Source organism: Macrotis lagotis, chromosome 1 (genome assembly GCF_037893015.1).
Source record: "Macrotis lagotis isolate mMagLag1 chromosome 1, bilby.v1.9.chrom.fasta, whole genome shotgun sequence".
Taxonomy (NCBI): domain Eukaryota; kingdom Metazoa; phylum Chordata; class Mammalia; order Peramelemorphia; family Peramelidae; genus Macrotis; species Macrotis lagotis.
In genome coordinates this window covers 280,982,152-281,003,556 of record NC_133658.1, presented here as the reverse complement: position 1 = coordinate 281,003,556, position 21,405 = coordinate 280,982,152, and the positions used below count along the sequence as shown (strand labels likewise).

The window sequence follows — 21,405 nt, the reverse complement described above, 5'->3', positions numbered from 1 at the left end:
AAAGATGTGAAATTCTGTGGCCCATCATAAAGTTATACAGTATTTATTTGAAGAGGAGAAAGGAGTATAAATCTTTAAGGATAAGAGAAGAAGGGTGATATGGAAGAAAGAACACTGGAGTTTACCACTCAGTAACTTTGTAACCTTAGACAAGTGCCATAACCTCTTTGATCTTCATTTTCTTCATTGCATACATGCACTGTGTTCCACAGGACTATTATGAGGTAATGTATGTAAAGCATTTATAACCTATAAAGGACTACATAAATATAAGGTAGTATTATGTATAACTCTTCCCAAAATTAACATGTCTATATCCCCAATTACAAATGATTAAAGTTCCAAGTATTATGCCACCTAGTCAGACCTAATGACTTGTAAAGTTAATTTTTCACTTTCTCTCATTCCTCATTTCCAATCACACTGATCAGTTTAAGATATCACATTTTTTTTCCAGGTCTTAAGTAATATGTCTCTAGTATATTTTCATGACAAACAGTGCAGAGAATTAATTTGAAAATTTTTATTTGGACCTTTCTATTCTAAAGAAAATTTAATTTATTGTTGTGGCAGGCAGCTTAATTTCTAAGTTCTGTCTGTTATTTATTAAATTTATTCTCCTCCCTTATGGCTCTGTTTTATGTTTCTTTGTGTAGAAAAAGCAAGAACAGAAAGCTCCAGATAAAGATGCTATTCTCAAAGCGACAGCAAATATTCCTTCCCATAGTGTGGACAGGACCGTGGCCCATCACAGCATGAGAGATGTGAGTGTTTGAAGATGTAACCTCATTTGATAAATTTTTTTTTAATTTTAATTTTGTACTTATTCTTTTTAATTGTTTGTTTTATCAACTTCATGCAAAGATAGTTTTCACTTTTGACCTATTTCTAAAATTCATCTAATAAAAATAATTAAGTCCTAGACAGTTTTGAGTTAACAATAGGTATAAAAAGTTACTCTGAAGTATGGATAGGAGAGTAAAATACTACATAAATATACTGACAGTTTCATAGAATTATAAAATCTTTTTTTAAATTTATCTTTATTAAAGATATTATTTGAGTTTTACATCTTCCCCCCAATCTTGCTTCCCTCCCCCCTCCCCCCCACAGAAAGCACTCTGTCAGTCTTTACTTTGTTTCCATGTTGTACCTTGTTCCAAATTGGGTGTGATGAGAGAGAAATCATATCCTTAAAGAGAAGAGAAGTCTAAGAGGTAACAAGATCAGACAATAAGCTATTTATGTTTTTTTTTTCTAAATTAAAGAGAATAGTCCTTGCACTTTGTTTAAACTCCACAGCTCCTTATCTGGATAAAGATGGTACTCTCCTTTGCAGACAGCCCAAAATTGTTCCTGGTTGTTGCACTGATGGAATGAGCAAGTCCTTCAAGGTTGAACATCACTCCCATGTTGCTGTTAGGGTATACAGTGTTTTTCTGGTTCTGCTGATCTCACTCAGCATCAGCTCATGCAAATCCCTCCAGGCTTCCCTGAAATCCTGTCCCTACTGGTTTCTAATAGAACAATAGTGTTCCATGACATACATATACTACAGTTTGCTAAGCCATTCCCCAAATGAAGGACATTTACTTGATTTCCAATTCTTTGCCACCACAAACGGGGCTGCTATGAATATTTTTGTACAAGTGATGTTTTTACCCTTTTTCATCATCTCTTCAGGTATAGACTCAGTAGTGGTATTTCTGGGTCAAAGGGTATGCTCATTTTTGTTGCCCTTTGGGCATAGTTCCAAATTTCTCTCCAGAAAGGTTGGATGAGTTCACAGCTCCACCAACAGTGTAATAGTGTCCCAGATTTCCCACAAACCTTCCAACAATGATCATTATCCTTTCTGGTCATACTGGCCAACCTGAGAGGTGTGAGGTGGTACCTCAGAGAAGCTTTAATTTGCATTTCTCTAATAATTAATGATTTAGAGCAATAAGGTCTCTTCTAACATTAAGATTGTTACCTCTTAGACTTCTTGTCTCTTCCTTAAGGATATGATTCCTCTCTCATCACACTCAATTTGGATCAATGTACAACATGGAAACAAAGTAAAGACTGACAGATTAAGCACCGGCTCTGGAGTCAAGAGTACTTGGGTTCAAATCTGGTCTCAGACTCTTAATTAATTACCTAGTTGTGTAGCCTTGGGCAAGCCACTTAACCCCGTTTGCCTTGCAAAAAAACCTAAAAAAAAAAAAGACTGACAGATTGCTTTCCATGGAGGGGTGGGGGAGGGAAGTAAGATTGGGGGGAAAATTGTAAAACTCAAATAATATCTTTAACAAAAAAAAAGATATATATATATATATATATACATATATATATATATATATATGTATATATATATATATATATATATAAGAAGAGACCTTAGAAGTCACCTAGTTGTATCTTTTGCTATCCTAAGTATGAATCCTATTTTTACAACTCTATTTGGTGGACTCTCAGACTCTATATGGACTCTTCCAGTGAACTCACTTTTTTTTAACTTTTTAAACAAATCTTAATTACTATAAAGTTCATCTTGAAATTGCAGGAAAATTTGCTTCCCACTACTGATATTCATTCTACCAATTGGGATCACATAGAAGAAAGCCCACTTTCATGTGATAGCCTTTCAGATTGCCAAAGACAATGATCTTATTTCCTCTTCTCTTTATCTTTTTTAAGTGTTAGTTTACTTTGTCAATTACATGAATAGTTTTCAACATTCATCTTTTTGTAAGCTTCTGAATTCTTAATTTTTCTACCACATCCCCATGGCAGCAAGAAATTTGATATATATTGTATATGTTCAGTGGTGTTCTTAAGATTTTTTTTTTCTGCAAGGTCAATTTCCCTAGTTCCTCAAATATTCCTCCTATGAAATGATTTTGGTCCCTTGTTTATATAGTTTACTTCAGGACATGCTCTAGTTTTTCTGTACTTAATTCAGTATGTTAAGGATCAATGAGTTCATCAATATGAATTATTCTTCCACTGATACAGATTAGTATCTTAGTTTAGTAGAGAGTCTTCATGAGTTTTTATGATTGACACTTATGTAGTGATTGAACCTCTTTGAATGTCACTTATGTTGGTCCTCGGGTAGACCATTCCTTTCAAAATTCTTCTTAGAATATGACCTAAGAAACTGACTGTGGTACAGTAAGTATAGTCTGATGAGGGGAGTACAATGGAAATATTTTCTACCTTTTTCTGGACACTATTGCTTTCCCTCACATGTTACGAACACTGCTTTTTTTTTTTAGTTTTTACAAGACAGTGGGGTTAAGTGACTTATTCAAGGTTACACAGCTAGGCAATTATTATATGTCTGGGACCGGATTTGAACTTAGGTCCTCCTGACTCCAGGGCCAGTACTCTATCCACTGCGCCACCTAGCCACCCCTGCTTTTTTTTTTTTTAAACAAGATTTTTCAAATAACTTAATGTTGGGTCATTTTATGTAGAAGATTTTGGTCCCCAGAGTTTCAAGTGATTTGAAGGTGTTAGTTTCAAGTTAATTTGAATGTAATACAAAATAAGATATTGAGTTTTGGGCAGAGACTGAATAGAATAACAACTTCTTTGATTATCTTTTTTTTTTCAAGGCAAATGGGAGTAAGTGGCTTACCCAAGGCCACACAGCTAGGTAATTATCAAGTGTCTGAGACCAGATTTGAACCTAGGTACTCTTGATTCCAAGGCCAGTGCTTTATCCACTGCGCCACCTAGCCACCCCTCTTTGTTTATCTTTTGTGGTCTGACTTAGATTGGTAAAAACAGCCTGACCATATGGTGGTGATGTGTCTTTCTTCCTCAAATACATTCTAGAAAATACTTCTCTTGAGATTTGTCTCAATATTTCTTTGCTAATCATGACATCATAATTGTTCTAAAGAGACCAGGGTGTATGTTTGGGCACTTGATCTAGTCTTGGTGAAATATTCTGATCCATTGAACCTGATGATTCAGAGCTCTTTGTTGTCAGAGTTCCTAAGAGTACAGTAAAACTACATTGTTGGGGGATAATACTCGGTCTCTGTTCTTCTGGAGTTCTCCTGCATGTCAGTCAGATACTATTTATTAAGTGCTCATTATGTGCCAGGCACTGTGCTATGTGCTAGGGATGCAAAGAAAGGTGCTTGATGAGGGGTAGGGTGAGGTGGGGGTATAGACTTTGGGGTGGGGGGGAGTTAATATAATTTAGTCTTTACTATGTCAAATCCCTATTAAAAACCATGTTATAATGAACTTCTTACTGTATTTCCAACATTTACTTCCTCCTAATTTAGAAAACCCATTTGCCAATAGCAGACTAGATTCAGACAAGTCATTATTTTAGTAAGCCTGAAATTAGAAATCTGTGTATTTGTTCCATCAAATTAAGGGAAGTCTGTTTTCTCTTATTAAATGAAGCAAAAGAGGAGATGTTCAGAATACTTAGCAACCAGTTAGCATAATGTTGTGTTTATTAAATGAAGCAAAGCTAGGTTTGTTCAATATATTTAGCAACAAACTACCATTACTTTTTGCTTTTAGATTTGTATTATTGTCTAGAAAGATTCATGGGGCGCTAGGGACTCGACTTTAGACTATCAGCACATGCTGATTTAAATAATAAGGATATGATTACATTTGAACTACTCAGCTAATTTCCATATGTCATTTCCTTTTGAATATAAGAAAATAAGAGAATTTAATACCTTCCTTCCCTCCCTAGCTCTGCCCTGATGTAAAATATGACTTAAATCTGATGGCTCAAATAAATAGCCTCCCTATACATGAAAGTCCCAGGATAAAATTATGGTTCTATCAACCACTTTAGTTCTTTGGAATCTTGTGGAAATCATTTACTTTTTTTTCTTTTATTGCAGTTTCAGACAGAACTCAGGAAGATCTTGGTTTCACTTATAGAGGTGGCACAGAAATTGTTAGCTCTGAACCCAGATGCAGTTGAATTATTTAAAAAGGCAAATGGTATGATCACACCCCAGATTTATTTTATGATACTATAACCTAATAAAAATGGCATAATCCTGTACTTGAGTGACCATGTTATTTCCTCATGATATTTTTTTATCAGTTGATTATAACCCATAGTTCTTAGAAGGTAAACACAGAAAGAAGTCTATTGTCTCTGTGCTGTTTCTCTCTCTCTCTAGATATGTATTATTCTTTCCTCTGTCATTTATCATATGTAACATTAATTAACAGTCCTTATCTTTCACACTTGTTCAAATTGACATCTTGTCTAAATCTAAAATGTACTTAGGTAATGTAAATTCTATCTATGTTAACATTTTGTTAGTAGCATAGGTGGAATTTTCTATTTTACACACACTGTGTCACATTATTTTTTTTGCTTTGCTAATAGCAATGTTGGATGAGGATGACGATGACCGAGTAGATGAAGTGGCATTAAGACAACTTACAGAAATGGGATTCCCTGAGAACAGAGCTGTGAAAGCACTTCGTCTCAATCAGTATGTATTTTTATAAATGTCAAAGAATGAATTTTTCTCCTCCCCTGACCCTTTCTCTCCTTCTAACATTTTCTCTTTTTTTTTTTTTTGCAAGGCAATGGGGTTAAGTGGCTTGCCCAAGGCCACACAGCTAGGTAATTATTAAGTGCCTGAGGCCAGATTTGAACTCAGGTACTCCAGTGCTCTATCCACTGTGCCACCTAGCCACCCCTCCTTCTAACATTTTAAGGGATAGAACTGAGAATATGGATTTTTCAAATTGTTTTACATTACAAAAAATTCAAAGAAGAACTTAGATATCTCAGTGATGTAAATTGTGCCTAGCAGCTTGTTTTATTTCTACTTCTAAAGCTTTTGTGAAGAGAAAGGAGGATCAAAACTTTTAATTTGGGGCTGCTAGGTGGTGTAGTGGATAAAGTACCTGCCTTGGAGTCAGGAGTACCTGGGTTCAAATCTGGTCTCATACACTTAATAATTATCTAGCTGTGTGGCCTTGCGCAAGCCACTTAACCCCGTTTGCCTTGCAAAAACCTAAAAAAAAAAGATAGTTGAATTTAAGAATTTAAGTCTGAAATAGTAGGAAAATTTTGTTATCTAATTTCTTATTTCTACCTTTATGTGGGTATGTTTGTGTAGGGTTGTGTGTGTCATAGCTACAATTCAGGACTATCTATCTTTGGTATTATTCTCACATCATATATTTTCAAATTCCCTCTTCATGTATACATTTAAAATAAAGCAACTTGCAAATCAAAGAATACTCTATGGACTATTTCTTCCTCTGTTAAAAAGCAGTGTTGCTTCAAAAGTTCCTTTTAAATTTCTTCCATAATCTTATCATTAAAAGAGATTTGTGCATTGTGGTAGCTAGACAGATGCTTCAGCAAGTAACCTAGAGAACTGGGATTTGTGATATTGCATCTCTAAATTTTTTTTGAAATACTTTAATAAAAATTATAAGTTTAAGGGTAGTTCCAATTAACATTATTAGAATTGTTAAAATAAAAAGTCATTTACAGAGATTTGAAAGAAAATTAATAAATTCACTGAGACATCAGCAGTTAACTCATTGATATTTTAGAGAAACTTTTGTTATTTTATAGCATGTCAGTAACACAAGCCATGGAGTGGTTGATAGAACATTCAGAAGATCCAACTGTGGACACACCTCTTCCAGGTCACACTTCATTAGAAGCTGCAGGTGCTTCTGCCTCCTCTCAAGCTACAGGTGGACCTAATACAGAAGGGGAGGAAGTCAAGGATGAGCTAACAGAGATCTTCAAGAAGATCCGTAGGAAAAGAGAATTTCGACCAGATCCACGAGTATGTTATATTTGATATCAGCCTCTAATTGAAAATTTTATTTTATCTTGCTCTTCAGGATATTAGTTACTTATGTGCTCATGGAAGAATGGTTAATTTCGTAATTAACCTAGGTTAGTTTGTGCTTTTGGAAAAAAAGAATAAGTCCTATGAAAAGATTCTATGGTCTTAAAATAGAAATAGATTTATTTAAATCCTTATGATTTCTTTTTAGGAACCTGACTTTCGAAGGAATAAAATAATGTATTGACATATAATTCTTTTGCATTAATAAAGATGTCATTTAGCCATATGTGATATATTGAAGCAAAGGTGCCACAGTATGAGTTTATGTTTTCCTCTTAATATTCAGAACTATAGAACTAAGCTGCTATTATCATTTTATGCCTCAGTGCCTTGTGTTATCTAATCAAGTAGAATAATTGATTTGTTAGTAGAGGAGAAAGGAAATTATTAAAAATTGCTTGTGGCAGTTGCAGAGGCTCTAATCTTTGATACTTGACTTTACCCTTAATTATATATTATTGAGTTAGCCTTGTTTTACCCCTGTGCATCACTTTGACTTCTCTAACTTAGCTGTTTTATTCTGGAGCAGCTAGATGCACAGTTGATAGAGAACTGGGTTTGGAGACCTGAATTCAAATTTGACCTCAGTCAGCTACTCACTGTATGACCCTGGATAAGTCATTTAACATGTTTGCCTCAGTTTCCTCATCTGTCAAATGGAGCTAATAGTAGCACCCATCTCTCAGGGTTATTGTGAGGATCAGAAGACATAATAATTGTTAAGTGCTTAGCAGTGTGTCTGGCACATAATCATCATCATCATCATCCTAATCATTATTACTATTTTTAAATTGCTTACTATTATTAGTCACTTAATACTACATAACCTAAAGCTGCCTAAAAAGATTTTTCCTCTCTGATTCTAGTAGATACATTAAGTATTTAATTTTAAAAATTTAAGATAGCTGAAAAATCTTTCTGTCCCCTATCACAGTTATAACAAATATTAGCCATGTACTACAAAAGAGTGCAGTTAGGTTAGTAGAAAATGGACTAGTCTAGAATTAGTGTAGATGTCTTCAAAAATGTGCTGGTCTGGGAGTTTGAAATCCTTGACTCCTCCAGTTCCAACTCTCCATTAATTCTGATTTGGGACAAGTCACTTTATCTTCATCATGGATAAAGTATTTATTAGGTGCTTCCCATGTTTCAGACCATGTGCCTTATATTCCTCATTTTTAAATGGAGGGTTTGGATTAGATGTTCTCTTAATGTCCCTTTCAAGTCTAACATTCTTTGACAGTTCTCCCAGCTCTAAATCTTAGTTTAAAATTGTTCCTATCCTTTAATTTAGCTAAGATCATTCTAAAATGGAGATTCTTTGTGATTTATAGAAAAATAGTTCTGGAAAAATAATATGAGAATACTTATAGTTGCTATAAAGTTTCTCCATTGTTCTTTAATTTTGCTAGGGAAGGGACTTTTCTAATCTATTTTTGGGGATTACTGAGTGAAGGAGACAGCATGCAGTGGCAGTGACTGTGGACTCTAACTCAGGAAACCTGAGTTCTAGCCCTGGCTCTTTCTTTCTCTTTTTTTTTTTCCCCCTTGGACAAGTTAATTACCCTCTCAGGGCCACAGCCATTTTCTTTATGTCTCTGTCTTTCTTGCTATTTCCACTTAATACAATTATAAGCACAGAAGTGCATAATAAATGCTTGTTGACTGCCTATCCAACTGCAATGAGTGAGTTGAATTAGATGATGTCTGAAATCCTTTCCAGTTCTAACATTGAAGATCCCATACTGACCTTTCCTGTCTTTATTTAGTAAGATCATTATATTATACCATTGTTTGCTTTAGTAATTACCAGATTAGTTATACAAAATCCATATTGGAATAAGGTTACAAGGGGAAAATAATAGTAAAAGAAGAACCTTCTGCTGAAATACTGTTAAAGAAAAGTGGTTTAGTTCTATGTGAGATAACTTGTTCATTGAATTTGCTGACTTGTTCTCAGTAAACATGGTATTTAATGAACTGTGGAATTCTCATTTAGGCTGTCATTGCTCTGATGGAAATGGGATTTGATGAAAAGGAAGTGGTAGATGCATTGAAAGTAAACAACAACCAGCAAAATGCAGCAGTGAGTACTTATATAGTTTAAATATTTCCAATGGAAATGGAGATTTTGTTCACTTCATTCTTCTTCTTTGTTTATTCTCATGCTTCTAAGCCTAATTTGAAGAGTGTAGTTAATTTCTTTTCCCCTTGGTTAATAGCACTCCCCTACATCTGCTCTTTATTCTAGCTAAACTGTACTACTTTTGTTTTTCATTCTAATCTGTCTTTTCCTGCTTTGATACCTGTCATCCCTCATGCCTAGGATTAATTTTTACCCATGGTGTTAATGCCTAGCACTTTATGATAGGTTAAAAAGGATGAAGACTGGGAAAAAAATTAGATTTGTCAATTGTGACAATTAAGAGAGATCTTTAGTAACCTTAGAGAGAGCAGTTTCAGTCGAATGATGTGTTTAGAAGTCAGGCTACAGAGAGTTAAGAAAGTGGAAGCATTGATTATAGACAGATTTTATAAGGAGTTCAGCAAAAGGGAGAAGAGGTATGGGATGGTAGCTATTGAGGATGAATGTGAGAATTTGGGGGGGTTGAATAGACATGGGCATATTTGTAGACAATAGGGAAGCAAGCAGTAGACGAGAGATAAGTGAATGGGTGGTCATGTTGCAAGTGATAGTTTTCTGAATTAGGATAGAATGGAATCATTTATGCGTATAGAAGGTATTACATTGACAAAGAGAAAAAACCATCTTTTTTATGCGAGACAGGTAAGGAAGAGATACAGGTGGAAGACATCTGAGTGATGCAAGATGAGGAAAAGGAGATAAGAAAGAGCTTTTGTCATAGCCACTTGAAAAGATTTTGAAAAATTCCTCTGTTGAGTGAGTTAATTGATAATTTAGAGAGGTGTAAAAGAATTGCCTCATCACAGTGAGGGCCCAGTTGAAATTAAATAACATAAATTTGTAATAAACTCAATCAGCACAATTTTGTGATTTTTTTTTCTAACTGTTCAGCAGTACATATATAAGATAAAGTCATTGAATTGCATCCAAGGCTAAGGCTTCAACAGGGTAAAAATCACAGGTGCAATAAAGTGTAAAGGGACTTGAGAAGTGGATAGATTAGAATTGAATATTTCACTGGATGGAGTGAGAGAAGGGAGGGGAGTGTGCTAGGGTGAAGGTCTGAGAGAGAACTGAGGGATCAAGGGATAGGAGGTCATGGTGAAGACAAAAACAGTGTTTAGAGTTATAAGGAGAAAGAAAGGGTTGAATGACAATCAATTATGATAAGGTAAGGGGTTTTCAGATTTCACAAACATGAAAGTAACTTAATTGAAGGTGATGGCAAGATCAAGGGTATGACCATCTTTGTATTGACTGAGGTGGAGTGGAGGAACAGGTAATGTGAAATAAGTAAATTTAGGGGCAGCTAGGTGGCACAGTGGATAGAGCACCAGCCGTGGAGTCAGGAGTACCTGAGTTCAAATCTGGCCTCAGACACTTAATAATTACCTAGCTGTGTGGCCTCGGGCAAGCCACTTAATCCCATTTGCCTTGCAAAAAAAAAAAAAACCCTAAAAAAAATTAAAAAAAAATAAGTAAGTTTAGGAGCTGTAAAGTTAGCAGTATTATGTGTGTTACAGTCTCCTAGTATAAGATCAGGAACTGGAAAGAAGAGAGATAATGACCTAATCCTTGAACTTATTGAGGAAGAAAAGGGAAGGTGCTAGAGGTCAGTAGACAATAGTTATCAGATTTTTGATTGGTTGGTCAATATGAATTGAGTGAACCTCTAAAGAGGAGAGGCTTCTGAGTGTTGATGATAGAGGAAGAACCTAAAGTGGCAACGGAGAACAAGGAATATTTTAACTTTTCTACTTCAATCAGTGATTCTAAGGGAGGGAGGGAATGGGTGAAACTGGAAGCCAGGGAAGTTGTATCATCAGGAAAGTTTCAGTGAGAACCTGAAGATAAAAGAGTTGGAATGGAAGTGATTTGAAATGTTGGCAAGTTTGTTACCCTTGGAGCAGGCTTTGGAAGGGGTGGGTACCTTTTGAGTCAGACTTTGGAGGAGTTGAATTGAATAAGAATGAGAGATCTGAGGTTTTGACTCTTTAGGAGGGGATCTAATCATTGAGGAATGTATTCAAGTAGAATTTCATTGTGTCTAAAAGCTTGGTCCCAGAGTAGCATCCTTTTATAATCTTTGGCATCTCAGGTAAATGAATAGGTACTGGGAGCTAAAGGAGTGGTGTTATTTCACTTCCTTAACCCCTGAAGATTCAGGCAGGAAACATGATAGAATTGTGTTTCTTCTTTCCTCCTGAAGGGAGACTCTGGTGTTATTAAAAACCCAGAGCCAGGGGTGGTTAATAATGTCAGATTCTTCAGAGAGGTCAAGGAGAAGGACTGAAAAAGGCTATTGAACTTGACAATTACAAGATCAGTGGTTACTGTCAAGAAAACAGTTTAGTTGAGTGGTGAGATTGGAAGACATTGCAAAAACTTTAGAAGTGAAGTAAGAGGAGAAGAAATGGAATCAGCTTTTTCTAGGAATTTAGTTAAGAAAGGGAAGAGAGTTATCAGATGACAGCTTTAAGAAATAGAATCAGCTTCCAGCCAAGATGGCAGAGAGAAGACAGGCACAGTTCTAAAGTCTCCTGATCTCTTCCCCATCTATCACATGAAACAAACCTCTTAAAAGAAATCCGAACCACAAAACCCAGAAAGAAAAGCCAGGAGAAAGAATATCTACCTCAGGATTTGTCTCCCGCAGCAGCCTTGGCTGAGCACCATTGGGTGAGTCTGGGCTCAGAGGGAGGATCAGCCCCGGATCAGCCAGATTAACAGCTGAATTAGAACTGGGAGTCTGAGGGCCCGAGAGCCGGGACTGCTGGATCAGCGGTGGGGCTGGATGAAGTCCACAGGGAAGCAGAGGCGCTGGTGTTGGTGCTGTCCCCCTGGAGCTTGGGGACGGGGCTGTGCGGAGAGGTCTGGTGCAGGAGAGCTGCAGACACCATTGCTGGGCTACTCTTGTCTGAGAAACTCTGAGTCCACACCTCCATTGCACTGAGGCCTCCTCCAAAACAAACAATTGCAAACTACTTCTGCCTCAGGCCCAGGTGTGTGAGCAAAAGAACCAGCCCAGCTGAGGAATGACCTCAGGCCAGGGTAAAGCCCACCATTGATTGAAGGCAAAAGAATTCAATAGCTCCAATTCCCTCCCTCAAGCAAAGGGAGAAGGCCTCCCAACCAAGGCCACAGACACTCCAGAAAAAGCAACCAGCACCTCCTACTGGCCAGCCAGAGAAACTGCACTCAGTAAAGCCTTTAGCGATCCCAAGCCCAGGTGAACTAGCCCCACCCAACTCAAGGTCTTAGCATAATGAAGAAGGGTCAGTGGAAAGGTGGATCCATAGAAAAATTCCTGAAAGGGAAGGACCCCAACTCAGAGAGATCTGGAACCTTTGAGGAGAATACAATCTGGTCTCCAACACAGAAAGACTTCCTTGAAGAAATAAGGAAGGAGCTTAAAAATTTGGGAGAGACAATTAATACCTTGCAACAAGAAAACAAAACCTTAGAAAGTACAATTGGACAAACACAAAAGGAGAATAACTCTCTCAGATCCTCAAATGAGCAAATGCAAAAAGAAATTAATTCTCTCAAAACCTCAATTGGTCAAATGGAAAGCTCTTTCAAAAGTAGAATTGACCGATTGGAAAAGGAGTTGCAAAAGGTTAATGAAGAAAACTCCTCCCCCCCAAAAAAGAATGGAGTCTACAGAAACTAATGACTCCATGAGACAGCAAGAGTCAGTTAAACAAAATCAAAAAATAGAAAAAATAGAAGCAAATGTAAAATACCTCATTAACAAAACCACTGACCTTGAGAATAGGTCGAGGAGGGGCAACCTGAAAATTATAGGACTTCCTGAAAACATTGAAGAGAAAAAAAGCTTGGACTTAATATTACAGGATCTAGTGATGGAAAACTACCCTGATATCATGGAATCGGAGGGCAAAGTGGTTATTAAAAGAGTACATCGATCTCCACCAGAAAAAGATCCTAAAATGAAAACACCAAGGAATGTTGTGGCCAAACTCAAGAACTATCAGATAAAAAAGAAAATCCTGCAAGCAGCCAGAAAGAAACAATTTAAATATCAAGGAGCCACAGTAAGGATCACGCAGGACCTGGCTGCATCAACTTTAAGGGATTGAAGGGCCTGGAACGAGATATTTTGAAGAGCATGGGAGCTTGGAATGCAGCCAAGAATCTACTTTCCTGCAAAGCTGAGCCTTCTCTTCCAGGGAAGAAATAGAATCAAGTAAAGTTTTTTTAAGGATATTAGCATACAAGAATGGAGAAAGGAGAAGAATGGAGAGATGAAGTTGAGTAAATAGGAGGAAGCTGGAGAAATTGGGAGGAGATTGGACTGAAGATAAATATAGAAAAGTTGGCCTCTTTATCAGATTAAATAAAGGAGGAAAGAATGGGGTGGTAATGTCAAGAATTTTTGAGATGCAAAGAAGAGGGAATCAATAGCAAATGGCCTCTATTTTCTCCCTAAAGTATGTATCAGCTTACTGTTTGAATGTTATAGAGAATCAGGGAAAAAGTAAAGGCTTACCTTGAGCATTTAGTGCCTGGTTAGAATTAGAGGACATAAATTTTTAGTGAACACAGTGATATGATTTCCTATCTCAAGCCCCATTCAACACTTGAATAGAACAGAAGAAGCAGGTGGATAATGAGAATGTCCTAGGACTGGAGCTTGGCAACTCATGAGCTATAATAGGACAGAGTGAGCACAAGACTCAAGACTAAAGGACAGTATAGTTTTAAGTTAATAAACTATGGGGTTAATATTGTGATGGGAGAAAAGTAAGTCCAAAGCAGTAGCAATGACCTGAGAGGTTACTGGGAGGTGAAGGCACTGGAAGTTATGATGAGGACAAAGAATAGGTTTAGGAGAGGTGAAACCTAGGGAAGATCATGCTGTTACCATTATTTTATAAGTGAAGAAACCAAGGTAGTTAGGCTGAATGATAATAAGCAGAAGCAGCTATAGGAATCAGATTTAGAATTTGCTTTCTTCCAGAGCCTAATCCTCATTGTATAATCACTTTCAGTCTAGACCAGATTTAATTTTTATTAATTTTTTTACTTTAAATTAGTAAACCTTGAACATTTTTTAAGAATTAAGAAAATATTTCTTTATTGGGAACATAGATTGTCTATATATATGGTTGACACATTATTAAAAAAAAATTAAACCTGTTCGGGAACTAATTCTAATGACAACTACTCCGGAATTTTTCAGTGTGAATGGCTGCTGGGAGACAGAAAACCCTCACCAGAAGATTTAGATAAGGGAATTGATCCAGAGAGTCCTCTTTTTCAAGCCATCCTTGACAATCCAGTTGTGCAGTTAGGACTAACTAATCCTAAAACATTATTAGGTGAGTATTACAGCATTTTGCACACAAATAGAATCTTGGCTATTCAAAAAGATCACTTTTTTTAAAAAAAAATTGAGGAATAGATTTATGCTTGCAGCTCCCATTAGGTATTAGCCTCTCCCATCTGACATCCTTCAGCTCTAACATTACTGTGGATGGGGCAGCTAAGTGGTGAAGTGGATAGAGTACTAGAGGACCTGAGTTCAAATGCAGCCTCAGACATTTAATAATTACCTAGCTGTATGTCCTTGGGCAAGTCACTTAACCCCATTGCCTAGCCAAAAAAAAAATTACTGTGGCAAATTATTTAACCTTTCTAAGTCTCGGTTTTCTCATTTATAAAAATAGGTTTATTGATATGTATATTACCTTTTAAGATAAAAAAAAATTTCATAACATCTAAAGTACTATAGAAATGTGAGTTGTAATTTCTTAGATAGACCAAGATCTTGTAATCCAGAATATTATTATATGAGGATTTAGAAATTTAAATCTGCTAGAAAATTACATATTCTACAGGACAAAACAACAACAACAACAAAATTGACCTGAATCTTTCTAACACTTAAAATCTCTTGTGTATGAGTTGATTACCCATATATGTGGGAGTGTAGCATATATTATTAATAATCTTAGCCACAGGGGTTGTTGACTTGAATTAAAAGATTAGGCCCTATGTGTGGTTTATTTCATAATCTGGAAAAAAAGTCATAGTACAAAAGTAAACACATACTTAATACATTTCTATAGGAACATATACACAGTTAAATGGCATTTGCAGCTTTTAGCATAGACTTTTATGTTAGCTCTGTCAGGGCTAAAATAGTAACTTTGAACACATGACTTTGACCTGCTTGGAGCTTTGCCTTGTAGTGCAGCTGTGTTTTCTCAGTCAAAAAGAAAGTTCCCTCTCCTAGAGAAAACCCAACTATATTTAGCCTGCATCAGAATAAAGTGTGCATGTGGGGACTAGGTGAGTCTACATGTACCAATAACTGAATTTTGGTAGAATAATTTATTTTGATATCATTCCATAAATACTTTCAACTGAAGTTTTCAAAATAAAATTTTGTTGTTTCTATATTAACCTATATTTCCCAAAGTGTTATTCCTTTCTTCCCTTCCCAAAGAACCATCCCTTATAGCAGAGAAGAAAAAAATTTTACAAAACTAATGAACACATTGGAAAAGTGTGACATGATATGTAATAAACTACACCCACAGTTCTTCCCTTACAAAGAAATGCAGGAGGAAGAGTACTTTTTCATATCTTTGGAGCCTAATTTAGTCATCACAATTCTATAATATTCAGTATCAACTGATTATTGTTCTTTACTTCTACATTGCTATAGTCATTGTGTGTAATTTTCTTGCTTCTGCTTACTTCACTTTGCATCAGTTTATATCTTCTCCTGATTATCTGTATTTACTATATTTATTGCATTTCACAGCACAGTAATACTTATATTACATTCATGTATCACAATTTGTCAAACTGAATTTTAACTGACTTTCCAAAACTACGATGTGAAGGACACAAAAACTCTTGTTGATGAAAACTTATTGTGAAATATTTTATTGGTCAAAAGAGTTTTCTAGTACTTGCATGTTTTTTAAATTATAGAAATTTGATTTGATATTATATTTAGTTCTAAATTCTTGATCAGGTGAATAGTACAGTTTCCCTTTTGAATAAATAGTCAAGGAAATAGAAAAACTGCTGAAGAAAATGCCAAATACTTTAATAAGGAATACTTATGAAACTTTATAAGTTGGTTAATTGTCACTGAGTTTTGACATGAAAAATCAAGGAATTTTGAGTTACAGGTTAGATTCAGCTTGAAGGAAGCAAAATTTGGCAATATATTTGTGATTTCAAATGTAGGAATAATTGGAGAAGAAATTTAATACCTTCTTGGGTATGTCTAAGATATTCTCGATGGAGATTGTAAAAAGAGAAGTATGTTGGAATTCCTTTAGGACATTGGTAGAAATAATAATTACATTATGGTCTAGTCATATTCTGTCAGGCTTTCACTTTATTCATGTTGAGGGAGATAAGATTTGATATGGCATAAATCTTTAGCCATACAAGAACAAACTTATATGTAAGTTTGCTTTACTATGGGGTTGAGTTTCATTTGACCTAAGATTATTCATTGTTTTCTGAATCAGCTAAATAAAGGCCTACACACTTTTATTGGACTGACTTTTGGTTTTTGTGGGGCAATGGGGTTAAGTGACTTGCCCAAGGTCACACAGCTAGTAAGTATCAAGTGTCTGAGGTGGATTTGAACTCAGGTCCTCCTGATTCCAGGGACAGGGCTCTATCCCTGGGTAACCTTTTAGAAAAAGTAAGAATGCACATTTTTCTTGCTATGATCCTCTCATGTATTTTGATCCAGAGCATCTGGTCAATACTTCCATATTAGCTGTTATTTCTGTTATGATAAACTGTCTATTAGACATAACAAACAGGAATTCCTATAGACATCTCAACCTCAACAGGGCCAAAATCAGAACTTGTTAATTCTCCCCCACACACAGACACACAGACACACCTGACCCAGATTCTTAAATTTCCCTATTTCTGTAAAGTACTGCCATCCTTTTGGTCTTTAGGGTCACAACCTCAGAGTAATCCTTGACTCCTCATTTTCACTTGCTTCATTTGTCACTTTTGTCACTTTTAACCCTGAGAATCTCTCACATTTATTTGTCCCTTTTTCCTATCCACACAGCCAGTTCCTTTGTTCAAGTTCTTTTCACTTCTCACCTATGCTATTACACTAACCTCCTAGAGGGTCTGCATTCCTTGTCACTTTTCTTCCCCAATTGACCAGCTACACAATTGCCATAAATATTCCTAAAGCATAGGTTCTGACTACGTCACTCTTCTTATTTATAATTTAAAGTCCTTGACTCCCAACTACCCTTTGCAGATATACCACACCTTATGTCCCAGTCAAACTAGTCTTATTGCTTGCTATTCTGCACGTGATGTTTTTTCTCCTCATTCCATGTTTTTGCACAGGCTGTCTCTCCTCCCCCTCCCCCATGCCTGGAATGTACTCCCTTATCATCTTAGAAAATTAGAACCTCTAGTTTCTTTCAAAGCTTATCTCAGAGTCATGAGGCCTTTCTTCATTCCACCACCTACTCATAATTCTCCTCCCTCCAACCCCTCAAATTTGTAGGAGGCATCATGGAATGTTGGAGGAAGTAAGGAAGACCTGGTTTCAAGTCCCACCTCTGATGTATTCTGTGGGCCTAGACAATTCACTTATCCTCCATTAGACTGTGAACTCTTTGAGAACAAGGACTTTTTGCCTTTTTTGATCTTCCCATCACTTAGCACAGTGCCTTGTCCATAGTAGTTGCTTAATAAGTGCTTATTGACTGACAACTCCTCAATGCTCTGGGGAACTCTTTAGGATTATAAGTTGCAGAGAATATTCTCAACAACATTGATAAAGGAAATTTCCTCACTGAAATAACAGATCTGATTCCCATTCCCATCCTATATTTGATGTATACTCTATTTATAAATGTCCTCTTCCCTGACAAAATATTAATTTATTGGAGGTAAAGGCTTTCATTTTTATCACTGTATCCCCAGCTCAAAGCACAGTACTTGGCATGCAGTTAAACATTTACTGTTCATTGATTGATCTGTTTATGTGCTCTTCATGTCTAAGGATGTCCACTTTAAATTTAGAAATTTTTTTTTAATGCAAGCACTACATGCTTACTAATACTTACTGAAGATATCATGAAATAATATTGCTCTTCCCCTTTCCACAGCATTTGAAGATATGCTTGAAAACCCATTAAATAGCACCCAGTGGATGAATGACCCTGAGACAGGACCTGTCATGCTGCAGATCTCCAGGATTTTTCAGACACTGAACCGCACCTAGGGTGATGGATGCCCCTTCACTCTGCTGCTCCCACTGCCCACAGCTTCAGGTTCCTCAGAGAAGAAGGAGCCGAGGATTTGGGGGGAGGGGGAGAAAAATAGCTTTTGGTATTTGGCTAGAGGCCCTTTTAGCTATACTTTTCGAACAAGAAAGAGTGTAGCTTATGGCCAGCTGGACATGTAGTTGCCTTATGGATTTGATGGTAGTAGAAGAAGGGTTTGCATTCAGTTAGATTGAATAAAAAATCCATATCTCAAAAAAATACTCATGCAAACAACTTACATGAGTTTTTTTGAGACAATAGTGACTGCTCTGGTTTTTATACCTTGTTGCTTTAAAAAAAAAGAATCTGTGAGGGTAGTTTACAAGTCAGTATTTTTAGCATCTGACCTGATGTTTACAAAAAGTAACTGACCACTTCAGTGAGGAATTAAATGATATAGTCATCTCTAAAGAGTATTAAGTTATGATTATTAAAGGAAACGCTATTTGAATTGACCGTTAGAGTTTGATTTTAAAATATAGATGTTATTTGAGAGAGCATGTTTCAATCCAAACTGTTAACGTCAGACTAATTTAAGTAGATTAATTCATAGGTTAAATTTCTTTAATAAATAGTTTTCCTTTTTCCTATTTTCTGTGTTACTATTGTTCCAGTACCCAAAGAAAAAGTATTAAATTACTTTAAGCAATTCACCTCTCACTATATTAAAGATGCAGTATTTTTTCTCTAATAGTTCATTTTGCCACACCTATACTTTTAATATCTACAGTGATAGATTTTATGCATATGAGGACATATTATGATGGTAAAAAGACTGTTTTTTAAAAAATTTAATGAGTTTAAAAAAATCATTAGGACATAATTTCCCCACATTATCCATAGCATATACTACTGGGAAGAACAAGCTCTGTTACAGGCATTAAGCTAATATCTTTTCTGCCTTTTTGCCTTCTTTTTAAACAAAAAAAATAAATCCTGTATTCTTTATAATTTCAGGAAGTAGTTATCTTCTGAAGTCATTTTAATTACTAACTTTCTCTTGAAGGAGGCCAAATAACATCTGCCTTAATGCTCTAACATATTTGCCTTGATTATTGGCACCTATTATCTGACAGTAGTTGGCTTACACATAGCCAATGAATATAGAAGTCTTATGGTCAAGATCTTGATGACAGTCCCAGTTAATCAGTATGTAGAAGAGCATTTTTATCTCAATGATCCTGTGTCTTCATGATTTTAGATTTAAAACTTTAGGTCAGAAATGTCAAAATTTATTTTTCCAGCTCTTTAGGCATTTTTCTGGTTCCCATGTTTGTTTGGAAAAAAGATCTATGTAGGACACTCCTGAACATATATGTGAAGTGTTGCAATGTATTTATTCCCTACTTGTTTGTTCTTATTTTTTTCCTCCTTGCTTTGACTTAAAAGTTACCTTTGAATTGTTGGGATTTTTTTAACTCAAAAATCCTTAATTCATTTATTTTTAACTTGAAAATCTGTGGAAAAAAGGATTTTCATTCTTTTCCACTTCCTTGATAGAGTAATATTCCCCCTGGTATTTCTCCCACTCAAAAGAGCAAGTTTACAAGTCAAGTATTTTTAGCATTTGACCAGTTTGCAAAGAGTGACTGACCATGTGAGTGAGGAATTTAGTGATATATTCATCTTTGAAGAGGAATCACATCCATCTTTCCTTTCAAAAAAAATGATGGGGAATGCTATACTTCTAAAATGATTCATTAATTTACAAAGTACTAATACATTATCTATTTAACTATATAATATTTTTGAAACAGCAAAATACCTTATACAAAATCCATGTTACAATGTAGTTTGGCATACAGAATGATTCTTAGTTTGTATAGAATTTATCAAATAGTTCACAAAAACCCTTATTAAAGTACCTCTCCTTCCAGGTTGTGAAAATTTCCTGAGTTCATTGTTCCTTCTTTATACATATTTTCAGGAACCTAGATTAATATTTTCATGAGTTTTCACGAGTTTTCACTTGTATAAATTGGAATTACTATGAAAACAAAGCTGTTTTATAACTAAAGAAGTACTGCATCTTTAAAATTTCCCAAAACAACTGAGTAAACATTTTTCAGGGTGTGTGTGTGTGTGTGTGTGTGTGTGTGTGTGTGTGTGTGTTTTATTTTGGGGTGGTTTTTTTTGCTTAAGCTTAATTCAAGTTATTGTAGAATGTTATTAATCTTTTAAATATTTGACATGGAAAAACTAAAAATTGATTTGATCTGTCTCTTCAAAAGAGCAAATTACTATTTATTTTATATAGTTTCTGAAGATTATTACTTGTCTTGGTAGAGCTTATTGCTTCCAGTTGCTAGACAATTAACAATGTTCTAGTGATATATAGTCTTTTGCAGCAAGCCTCAGTGTGAATAAAGATTTCATGTAGATTCAAACTAAATTATCAGAGAATGCCACATAAGAAGCTAGTGAAATCAAACCATTGGTATATATTCAGTCAGGGCCAAGAATATGTCTGTCAAGTGGCCAATTTGACAGATTTTAGAGAGGAGCTATGGAAATCAGCATCCAAACAATGGTTACTTTTTATGCTCTTTCCACTATGTTTGGAATATTGGCAATTCCATTATGTTACTAATGGAAAATCTTTAAATTCTCATACGAAATTTTGGGTTGGGATTTGACAGACATAGGAAAAGGTTTCTAGCATGGGACCTTGGAGACAGGGAGAATATAGTTAAATGCACTGTCAGAATTAATATTCTCTGTCCTTGGCAAAGGATGGAATGATTATGTTTACATCTTCAGAATTCAGTCTATTGAACATAGCAATAGTAACGTGCAGCTTACTGAATGAAAAATTAAAGCCACTGAGACCACATGTCTGTACATCATTCAAGCTAGATCTAGGGAGGGAATATGCACCATTTTATCTTAAAGAGAAGATACAGGAAAAGAAAAGAAGACTAAGAAGATAGTTAATGAATCTTTGACAGTATTGATTCTTTTTGAATTGTTCTTATACTTGTTCTCCATCATCCCATTGGTTAAGATAGACAATCTTTACCTTTTGATATATACACGTGATTATGGAAAGGTATTTATTTAATATATATATATAATTTATAAT

General features: G+C 35.6%; 1 protein-coding gene across 2 annotated transcripts in view; it reads left to right on the top strand.

The window, feature by feature from the left end:
* UBAC1 (UBA domain containing 1) overlaps window positions 1–20,458 on the top strand; it is a 38,124-nt gene extending 17,666 nt beyond the window's left edge. For both annotated transcript variants that reach the window (XM_074210678.1, XM_074210677.1), the window contains 7 exons: window positions 657–764; window positions 4,872–4,974; window positions 5,372–5,480; window positions 6,584–6,803; window positions 8,869–8,955; window positions 14,222–14,360; window positions 18,165–20,458. In XM_074210678.1, coding sequence (XP_074066779.1) covers window positions 657–764; window positions 4,872–4,974; window positions 5,372–5,480; window positions 6,584–6,803; window positions 8,869–8,955; window positions 14,222–14,360; window positions 18,165–18,280 — 882 coding nt within the window. In that variant the 3' untranslated portion in view covers window positions 18,281–20,458. The remainder of the gene's footprint in view (window positions 1–656; window positions 765–4,871; window positions 4,975–5,371; window positions 5,481–6,583; window positions 6,804–8,868; window positions 8,956–14,221; window positions 14,361–18,164) is intronic.
* The last annotated feature ends 947 nt before the right edge of the window (window positions 20,459–21,405 follow it).